General features: G+C 46.2%; 1 protein-coding gene across 1 annotated transcript in view; it reads right to left on the bottom strand.

Moving 5' to 3' along the window:
• The window catches only part of LOC311124476 (isoleucine--tRNA ligase, cytoplasmic-like), a gene marked incomplete at both ends in the record, with an annotated part of 59,454 nt that extends 50,721 nt beyond the window's left edge, over positions 1–8,733 (bottom strand). Inside the window, 3 exons of the mRNA XM_084198617.1 lie at positions 6,392–6,490; positions 6,989–7,080; positions 8,611–8,733. Of these exons, the coding sequence (XP_084054743.1) occupies positions 6,392–6,490; positions 6,989–7,080; positions 8,611–8,733 (314 nt within the window). The remainder of the gene's footprint in view (positions 1–6,391; positions 6,491–6,988; positions 7,081–8,610) is intronic.
• Positions 8,734–11,223: the final 2,490 nt, after the last annotated feature.

The raw sequence follows: 11,223 nt of genomic DNA, 5'->3' as shown, positions 1-11,223 counted from the left end.
GAGGGAGAGAGAGGAGGGGTGGAGGGAGAGAGAGAGGGGGGTGGAGAGAGAGAGAGGAGGGGTGGAGGGAGAGAGAGAGAGGAGGGGTGGAGGGAGAGAGAGAGGAGGGGTGGAGGGAGAGAGAGAGAGAGGAGGGGTGGAGAGAGAGGAGGGGTGGGTGGAGGGAGAGAGAGAGAGAGGAGGGGTGGAGGGAGAGAGAGAGAGAGAGAGAGAGAGAGGAGGGTGGAGAGAGAGGAGGGGTGGGTGGAGAGAGAGAGAGGAGGGGTGGAGAGAGAGGAGGGGTGGAGAGAGAGAGAGGAGGGGTGGAGAGAGAGAGGAGGGGTGGGTGGAGAGAGAGAGAGGAGGGGTGGAGGGAGAGAGAGAGAGGAGGGGTGGAGGGAGAGAGAGAGGAGGGGTGGAGGGAGAGAGAGAGGAGGGGTGGAGGGAGAGAGAGAGGAGGGGTGGAGGGAGAGAGAGGAGGGGTGGAGGGAGAGAGAGAGAGAGAGGGGGGTGGAGAGAGAGAGAGAGAGGAGGGGTGGAGGGAGAGAGAGAGAGGAGGGGTGGAGGGAGAGAGAGAGGAGGGGTGGAGGGAGAGAGAGAGAGAGAGGAGGGGTGGAGGGAGAGAGAGAGAGAGGAGGGGTGGAGAGAGAGAGAGGAGGGGTGGAGGGAGAGAGAGAGAGAAAACAAACACCACAGTTAGCTTGATGGAGAATCAGATCAATGATAAACAAATACTTGTCCCAAAGGTCACCCTATTCCCTATATATTATAGTGCACTACTTTTTACATGGGCCATGGTAGACCCCTTTAAAGGGTATAGGGTGCCATTCAGGACCTAGACAAACTGAGGAGATGAGAAGAAGAGGAGAGGTTATCCTGTATCTAGGAGAGGAAGAGGAGACGTTATCCTGTATCTAGGCAGAAACAGACATCAGGTTATACAAGACTGCCTTATGTAATATAATTTAACACACTACAACACATCTGTCATCCAGGGATGGGCTGACCCAACATCATTTCAGTGATTTAACTAAAGAGTGAGAACTAGAAAGACTACCACTGAAACTAGCAGGCAGCAGCAGCAGCATGTCTTCATCCAGCTGGGGAGCAGACTGGCCTGAACTCAACCAAAAGGCCAACAGAACGGCTGGAAATCCCATGAAGATGTTATTACCGTCTCATGTCTTCTCTGTCTGTACCTTTGGGCTCATTGCCATTCTGTACTACGAATGAACGCTGCAGTTCATTTCAGTTCACGGTAGAAAACGACAAAAAAAAACTACAATTACCATGACACACATGGCCGACATTCTGACAACTAACACATCTAGCAATCCCTGTGTCCCAATCACGTGCTTTTAAATATGTGTGGGGTAGAGCACACTTCAGGGAAGAAAGACTGGTACCAAGGACTCATTAACACTATGACCTGACGTAATCTCAGTGATTAAAATATAAAGCCAGTTCCTTTACATATTAGAAAGACTACGACAGAAACTAGCACGCAGTAGCATTGCCTATATCCAGCTGGCCACTGTATCATTGTCTATATTCAGCTGGTCTCTATATCATTGTCTATATCCAGCTGGCCTCTGTATCATTGTCTATATCCAGCTGGCCACTGTATCGTTGTCTATATCCAGCTGGCCACTGTATCGTTGTCTATATCCAGCTGGTCTCTATATCATTGCCTACAGTTGAAGTCATTAAAACTTGTTTTTCAACCACTCCACAAATGTCTTGTTAACAATCTATAATTTTGGCAAGTCGGTTAAGACATCTATTTTGTGCATGACAAGTAATTTTTCCAACAATTATTTACAGACAGATTATTTCACTTATAATTCACTGTATCACAATTCCAGTGGGTCAGAAGTTTACATACACTAAGTTGACTGTGCCTTTAAACAGCTTGGAAAATTCCAGAAAATGATGTCATGGCTTTAGAAGCTTCTGATAGGCTAATTGACATAATTTGAGTCAATTGGAGATGTACCTGTGGATGTATTTCAAGGCCTACCTTCAAACTCAGTGCCTCTTTGCTTGACATCATGGGAAAATCAAAAGAAATCAGCCAAGAAAATAAATTGTAGACCTCCACAAGTCTGGTTCATCCTTGGGAGCAATTTCCAAACGCCTGAAGGTACCACGTTCATCTGTACAAACAACAGTACGCAAGTATAAACACCATGGGACTACGCAGCCGTCATACCTCTCAGGAAGGAGACGCATTTTGTCTCCTAGAGATGAACGTACTTTGGTGCGAAAAGTGCAAATCAATCACAGAACAACAGCAAAGGACCTTGTGAAGATGCTGGAGGAAACAGGTACAAAAGTATCTATATCCACAGTAAAACGACTCCTATATCGACATAACCTGAAAGGCCGCTCAGCAAGGAAGAAGCCACTGCTCCAAAACCGCCATAAAAAAGCCAGACTACGGTTTGCAACTGCACATGGGGACAAAAATCGTACTTTTTGGAGAAATGTCCTCTGGTCTGATGAAACAAAAATAGAACTGTTTGGCCATAATGACCATCGTTATGTTTGGAGGAAAAAGGGGGTTGCTTGCAAACCGAAGAACACCATCCCAACCGTGAAGCACGGGGGTGGCAGCATCATGCTGTGGGGGTGCTTTTCTGCAGGAGGGACTGGTGCACTTCACAAAATAGATGGCATCATGAGGAAGGACAATTATGTGGATATATTGAAGCAACATCTCAAGACCTCAGTCAGAAAGTTAAAGCTTGGTCGCAAATGGGTCTTCCAAATGGACAATGACCCCAAGCATACTTCCAAAATTGTGGCAAAATGGCTTAAGGACAACAGAGTCAAGGTATTGGAGTGGCCATCACAAAGCCTTGACCTTAATCCTATTGAAAATTTGTGGGCAGAACTGAAAAAGCGTGTGCGAGCAAGGAGGCCTACAAACCTGACTCAGTTACACCAGCTCTGTCAGGAGGAATGGGCCAAAATTCACCCAACTTATTGTGGGAAGCTTGTGGAAGGCTACCCAAAACATTTGATCCAAGTTAAACAATTTAAAGGCAATGCTACCAAATACTAATTGAGTGTATGTAAACTTCTGACCCACTGGGAATGTGATGAAAGAAATAAAAGCTTAAATAAATCATTCTCTCTACTATTATTCTGACATTTCACATTCTTAAAATAAAGTGGTGATCCTAACTGACCTAAGACTGGGAATTTTTACTAGGATTAAATGTCAGGAATTGTGAAACACTGAGTTTAAATGTATTTGGCTAAGGTGTATGTAAACATCCGACTTCAACTGTATATCCAGCTGGCCTCTATATCATTGTCTATATCCAGCTGGCTCTATATCATTGTCTATATCCAGCTGGCCTCTATATCATTGTCTATATCCAGCTGGCCTCTATATCATTGTCTATATCCAGCTGGCCTCTATATCATTGTCTATATCCAGCTGGCCTCTGTATCATTGTCTATATCCAGCTGGCTCTATATCATTGTCTATATCCAGCTGGCCTCTATATCATTGTCTATATCCAGCTGGCCGCTATATCATTGTCTATATCCAGCTGGCCTCTATATCGTTGTCTATATCCAGCTGGCCTCTGTATCATTGTCTATATCCAGCTGGCTCTATATCATTGTCTATATCCAGCTGGCCTCTATATCATTGTCTATATCCAGCTGGCCTCTATATCATTGTCTATATCCAGCTGGCCTCTATATCATTGTCTATATCCAGCTGGCCTCTATATCATTGTCTATATCCAGCTGGTCATTTCCTGTTTTCTAAATCAACTGAGATGCTTTTGAAGTTGAACTTCCTATCCTTTTTTTCTCCCTCCTTTTTCCTTGGTTCCGTCCCAAATAGCACCCTATTCCCTTTATGGTGCACTACTTGTGACTAGGGTTAAACGTAGGGCACTATAAAGGGAATAGGGTGCTATTTGGGACGGGCCCCTCCTGTTTTTTGGGCCAAGTGGCTCCCACCCCAGCCACAGAAGAATACATCACTATAAATGGCATCAGGTTCCTCTAGTCGAATGAGTTCATCAATTCCCATTGGCATTTCTATTTAGGCATTCAATAAATCAATGTAATGATTTCTCCCCACCACCACCACCCTCTCGCACCATCTTAAGATGTTGAATTTAGAGTGTGCTGCTTTCCTGTGTGGTCTCGTGCTAGATATAGGAACGGAGCTATTCAACATCCACAGAGTCCCAAATGACCCAGAGCAACAGAGCCACAGCAGCACAGCCCAGAGCAACAGAGCCCAGAGAAACAGAGCAACAGAGCCCAGAGAAACAGAGCCCAGAGCAACACAGCCCAGAGCAGCACAGCCCAGAGAAACAGAGCAACACAGCCCAGAGCAACAGAGCCCAGAGCAACAGAGCCCAGAGAAACAGAGCCCAAAGCAACACAGCCCAGAGCAACACAGCCCAGAGCAACACAGCCCAGAGCAACACAGCCCAGAGCAACAGAGCCCAGAGCTGACCCATTTCCCTGCAGGGTGTTTAGTCCAATACAGATGTACCTTACTGGCTACCGTGGAAACCAACAGTCTGAGGAGAGGACAGTTTATGGCCTTGGTACCTGGAGTCTAACAATTCCAGGCCTTCTATTCACACCGCCTGATAAAGAAGTCCTGGATGGCAGGGAGCTCGGCCCCAGTGATGTACTGGGCTGTCCGCACCACCCTCTGTAGCGCCATGCGCTCCAGGGCGGTGCAGTTGCCATACCAAGCGGTGATGCAGCCAGTCAAGATGCTCTCAATGGTGCAGCTGTATAACTGTCTGAGGATTTGAGGGCCCATGTCAAATATTTTTTATTTGAGGAGAGGAGGCCATCTCACAAAGAACCACAAATATCACCAGTACCGGATTCCTGCTGTGTAGTTGAGAATGTCATGATGTATGCAGTGTAGATTGAGGGGTTTGGCATGAGAGTGTAGATTGAGGGGTTTGGCATTACATACAGTCGTGGTCAAAAGTTTTGAGAATGACACAAATATTAATTTTCAAAGTCTGCTGCCTCAGTTTTGATGATGGCAATTTTCATATACTCCAGAATGTCATGAAGAGTGATCAGATGAATTGCAAAGTCCCTCTTTGCCATGAAAATGAACTTAATCGCCAAAAAACATTTCCACTGCACTTCAGCCCTGCCACAAAAGGACCAGCTGACATCATGTCAGTGATTCTCTCGTTAACACAGGTTGTTGACGAGGACAAGGCTGGAGATCACTCTGTCTTGCTGATTGAGTTAGAATAACAGACTGGAAGCTTTAAAAGGAGGGTGGTGCTTGAAATCATTGTTCTTCCTCTGTTAACCATGGTTACCTGCAAGGAAACACGTGCCGTCATCATTGCTTTGCACAAAAAGGGCTTCACAGGCAAGGGTATTGCTGCTAGTAAGAACTTCAAGGAGAGAGGTTCAATTGTTGTGAAGAAGGCGTCAGGGCGCCCAAGAAAGTCCAGCAAGCGCCAGGACCGTCTCAGCTGCGGGATCGGGGCACCACCAGTGCAGAGCTTGCTCAGGAATGGCAGCAGGCAGGTGTGAGTGCATCTGCACGCACAGTGAGGCGAAGACTTTTGGAGGATGGTCTGGTGTCAAGAAGGGCAGCAAAGAAGCCACTTCTCTGCAGGAAAAACTTCAGGGACAGACTGATATTCTGCAAAAGGTACAGGGATTGGACTGCTGAGGACTGGGGTAAAGTCATTTTCTCTGATGAATCCCCTTTCCGATTGTTTGGGGCATCCGGAAAACACCTTGTCCGGAGAAGACAAGGTGAGTGCTACCATCAGTCCTGTGTCATGCCAACAGTAAAGCATCCTGAGACCATTCATGTGTGGGGTTGCTTCTCAGCCAAGGGAGTGGGCTCACTCACAATTTTGCCTAAGAACACAGCCATGAATAAAGAATGGTACCAACACATCCTCCGAGAGCAACTTCTCCCAACCATCCAAGAACAGTTTGGTGACGACCAATGCCTTTTCCAGCATGATGGAGCACCTTGCCAAAGGCAAAAGTGATAACTAAGTGGCTCTGGGAAAAAAACATCGACATTTTGGGTCCATGGCCAGGAAACTCCCCTGACCCATTGAGAACTTGCGGGTGGACATACAAAAACCCACAAATTCTGACAACCTCCAAGCATTGATTATGCAAGAATGGGCTGCCATCAGTCAGGATGTGGCCCAGAAGTTAATTGACAGCATGCCAGGGCGGATTGTAGAGGTCTTGAAAAAGAAGGGTCAACCCTGCAAATATCGACTCTTTGCATAAACTAAATGTAATTGTCAATAAAAGCCTTTGACACTTATGGAATGCTTATAATTATACTTCAGTATACCATAGTAACATCTGACAAAAACATCTCATAACACTGAAACAGCGAACTTGTAACAGGTCTTACCAGTAACATTTGTCATTGTTTTCCAGCAGCTTCTCCACCATGTGTTCCACCCTAATAAACCAGCTGGGAACAGCCTTGTAGATCAGAGGAGTGTCAGATCTGTAGGATATAAACATATATTTCACATCAATAAATCATATACTATTACTATAGTAATAATTCAGCTGGGAACAGCCTTGAAGATCAGAGGACTGTCAGACGTAGAGGAGAGGTAGAGGAAGAGGTAGAGGAGAGGTAGAGGAAGAAGTAGAGGAAGAGGAAGAAGGAGAGGTAGAGGAGAGGGAGAGGAGAAGAAGGAGAGGTAGAGGAGAAGAGGGAGAGGAGAGGAAGAGGTAGAGGAGAGGAGAGGAAGAGGAGAGGAAGAAGGAGAGGAGAGGAGAGGAAGAGGAGAGGTAGAGGAGAGGAAGAGGAGAGGTAGAGGAGAGGAAGAGGAGAGGTAGAAGGAGAGGAAGAGGACAGCATCTTGTCAGCTCCTCTACCTACTCAAAGTCCCATCAGGAAGGCTACCAACGTCTGGAGGTCAGTGGGAAGGCCATCGGACAGACCCTACTAGGATTTGTTTTCTTTCTAATACTTTGAGTTACTAGGAAGACTTACCTCCAACAGAAAGGGTAGCTATGCTTGAAAGAGCTGGTGTTGACCAAACGACCCTGTTCCTTCAGCCATTTGATGATGTTCTTGTCAGCATCCTACAGGAAAGGGAAAACCCTGTGAAATTGCTGCTAGGCTGAAAACTTCAAACTTCCCAGGTTTATCAGAAAATTCAAGTTGGAGGATTCCCTCCCTGCTTACACCTTCCTGATTCTGGGAATTCTGCAACCACGATTTAAAAAAAAAACCTGGGAATTTGGGAAGTTTCTGTGATTTTGCGACCCTATACAATGAACACAATCACAATGACTTGTAACACCATTTCATTTCTGTTCCATTTACTTTCCATATCACAGCAGCCCTAAAGCGCCTCATATATTCTCCAGGCTTGGCTTGCTGTTACAAATGACCTTTCTAAAAAGGAGAACGGATTGATTCAGTTTAGTGGAAATGTGTCCAATGTGTGTTTGTGTATCCAGTGTGTGAATGTCCAGTGTGTGAATGTCCAGTGTGTGAATGTCCAGTGTGTGAATGTCCAGTGTGTGAATGTCCAGTGTGTGAATGTCCAGTGTGTAAATGTCCAGTGTGTGAATGTCCAGTGTGTGAATGTCCAGTGTGTGAATGTCCAGTGTGTGAATGTCCAGTGTGTGAATGTCCCGATTGTCCTTCCTGGCAGCAGACTGGACCTGCCTTGGCTACCTGTCTTATACATTATTGATTTAGGAAGTCTTCTGTTAACCTCCAAAGCTCTCTCTCTCTGTGTGTGTGTGTGTGTGTGTGTGTGTGTCCAGTGTGTTTCTTAACCTCCAAAGCTATGCCGCCTGGGACAACACTAGGCGGTGCATAAACTGCATATCTGGGTCTTTCAGATGCATTAACCCCTAAATGACTTTCTCTGCCTCCAGGTTAGAGAAGTGGGCCAGTAAAAAGAAGGGTTGCCAGTTCAAATCCCAGGTGGTGCATATCTATTCTAGGGCCTGCTGCCTGCCTGGCAGATGTGTTAAATCCTGTACTAACTTTCTCATAAAGGGACGGCTTGCAGCATCAAGGTTAGAGAAGCAGGCCAGTAATCGAAGGGTTGCCAGTTCAAATCCCAGGGCTGACGGTGGGGAAATGAACCATGGCATCACGTTGCGTGTTCTTCTTAAATCTATTTAGGTCAAACTACCAATTTCAAAAGTGAGTTCTTTACTTCTGGCATTTAAAAATGAAGGTTCGTTAAAATCCACTTTAAAACTATTTCTGGCGTCATATCAAGGCAAAAGAACTACAGTTGGCTGAGGGGAGACCAGCACCAGCTGTGATTCTACCAATCAGAGAGTAGGTCGGCAGGTAGCTTAGTGGTTAAGAGCGTTGTGCCAGTAACCGAAAGGTCGCTGGTTCTAATCCCAGAGCCGACTAGGTGAAAAAACCTGCCGATGTGCCCTTGAGCAAGGCACTTAACCCTAATTGCTCACGTAAGTCGCTCTGGATAAGAGAGTGGTCCGACTAGCAGGTGTGTGTGTTCACCGCAACACTGACCCATGTCACCTGTGACTCCTACAGTGGTCTGTCGGTGATCCAGACATCACACTAGTACTTCTGAGAGCTCTCAGAGCCCACACACACAGACCGACAGACAGACATACCTTGACATATTGTCCCACAAAGTCAGTGACTTCAGCAGTGAAGCACCCGGAGGAGTCCACGGGACAGATGGGAGCCTGGTCTCTCTGGCAGATGTTATTCTCCATACACACACGGTAATCGTCCTGTAACACACAGATATAAACTCAGCAACAAAAATAGAAACGTCCTCACACTGTCAACTGCGTATATTTTCCAGCAAACGTAACATGTGTAAATATTTGTATGAACCTAACAAGATTCAACAACTGAGACACAAACTTAACAAGTTCCACAGACATGTGACTAACAGAAATTGAATAATGTGTCCCTGAACAAAGGGGAGGGTCAAAATCAAAAGTAACAGTCAGTATCTGGTGTGGCCACCAGCTGCATTAAGTACTGCAGTGCATCTCCTCCTCATGGACTGCACCAGATTTGCCAGTTCTTGCTGTGAGATGTTACCCCACTCTTCCACCAAGGCACCTGCAAGTTCCCAGACATTTCTGGGGGGAATGGCCCTAGCCCTCACCCTCCGATCCAACAGGTCCCAGACGTGCTCAATGGGATTGAGATCCGGGCTCTTCGCTGGCCATGGCAGAACAATGACATTCCTGGCTTGCAGGAAATCACGCACAGAACGAGCAGTATGGCTGGTGGCATTGTCATGCTGGAGGGTCATGTCAGGATGAGCCTGCAGGAAGGGTACCACATGAGGGAGGAGGATGTCTTCCCTGTAACGCACAGCGTTGAGATTGCCTGCAATGACAACATGCTCAGTCCGATGATGCTGTGACACACCACCCCAGACCATGACGGACCCTCCACCTCCAAATCGATCCCGCTCCAGAGTACAGGCCTCGGTGTAACGCTCATTCCTTCGACGATAAACTCGAATCCGAACATCACCCCTGGTGAGAAAAAAAACGCGACTCGTCAGTGAAAAGCACTTTTTGCCAGTCCTGTCTGGTCCAGCGACGGTGTGTTTGTGCCCATAGGCAACATTGTTGCCGGTGATGTCTGGTGAGGACCTGCCTTACAACAGGCCTACAAGCCCTCAGTCCAGCCTCTCTCAGCCTATTGCGGACAGTCTGAGCACTGATGGAGGGATTGTGCGTTCCTGGTGTAACTCGGGCAGTTGTTGTTGCCATCCTGTACCTGTCACGCAGGTGTGATGTTCGGATGTCCCGATCCTGTGCAGGTGTTGTTACACGTGGTCTGCCACTGCGAGGACGATCAGCTGTCCGTCCTGTCTCCCTGTAGCGCTGTCTTAGGCGTCTCACAGTACGGACATTGCAACATATTGCCCTGGCCACATCTGCAGTCCTCATGCCTCCTTGCAACATGCCTAAGGCACGTTCACGCAGATGAGCAGGGACACTGGGCGTCTTTCTTTTGGTGTTTTTCAGAGTCAGTAGAAAGGCCTCTTTAGTGTCCTAAGTTTTCATACCTGTTACCTTAATTGCCTACCGTCTGTAAGCTGATAGTGTCTTAACGACTGTTCCACAGGTGCATGTTCATTAATTGTTTATGGTTCATTGAACAAGCATGGGATACATTGTTTAAACCCTTTACAATGAAGATCTGTGAAGTTATTTGGATTTTTACGAATTATCTTTGAAAGACAGGGGCCTGAAAAAGGGACGTTTTTGTGTTTGGTTTTCGCCAGGCATAATGGGACTCATCTCGTCCAAAAAGTTGACTCAAGTTTGCCAAAAAGCACCTGGATGATCATCAAGACTCTTGGAAGAACGTTCTATGGACAGATGATTCAAAAGTATAACCTTTTGGACGACATGGTTCCAGTAATGCCTGGCGAAAACCAAACACTGCATTCCACAGTAAGAACATCATACCAAAGGTCAAGCATGGTGGTGGTGGTGTGATGGTTTGGGGATGCTTTGCTGCCTCAGGACCTGGACGACTTGCCTTAATAGAAGGAACCATGAATTCTGCTCTGTATCAGAGAATTCTACAGGAGAATGTCAGACCATCAGTCTGTGAGCTGAAGCTGAAGCGCAGCTGGGTCATGCAGCAAGACAATGATCCAAAACACAATCAAGTCTACATGAAAATTGCTAAAATGCAACAAATTGGAAGTTTTGGAATGGCCTAGTCAAAGTCCAGACCTAATCCCAATGGAGATGTTGTGGCAGGACTTGAAATGAGCAGTTCATGCTTGAAAACCCACACGTCACTGAGTTAAAGCAATTCTGCATGGAAGAGTGGGCCAAAATTCCTCCCCAGCGCCGTGAGAGACTGATCAACAACTACAGGAAGCATTTGGTTGGAGTCATTGCAGCTAAAGGTGGCACAACCAGTTATTGAGTGTAAGGGGGCAATTACTTTTTCACACAGGGGAATTGGGTGTTGCATAACTTTGTTTATGAAATAAATATGTAATTGTTGTGTTATTTGTTCACTTATGTTCCCTTTATCTAATATTAGGTTTTGGTTGAAGATCTGATAACATTCAGTATCACAAAACAAAAGTAGAGAAAATTAGAAAGGGGGCAAATACTTTTTCATAGCACTGTATATTATACACATAGACTGGATGATGTTGTTCTCCATACACAGATAGACGGTGCATTCGGAAAGTATTCAGACCCCTGGACATTCTTCACATTTTGTTA

Source organism: Coregonus lavaretus, assembly GCF_964263955.1.
Source record: "Coregonus lavaretus genome assembly, contig: HAP1_SCAFFOLD_3157, whole genome shotgun sequence".
NCBI classification, from domain to species: Eukaryota; Metazoa; Chordata; class Actinopteri; order Salmoniformes; family Salmonidae; genus Coregonus; species Coregonus lavaretus.
The sequence above is the reverse complement of the archived record's forward strand: the minus strand, read 5'-3'. Positions and strand labels throughout refer to the sequence as shown.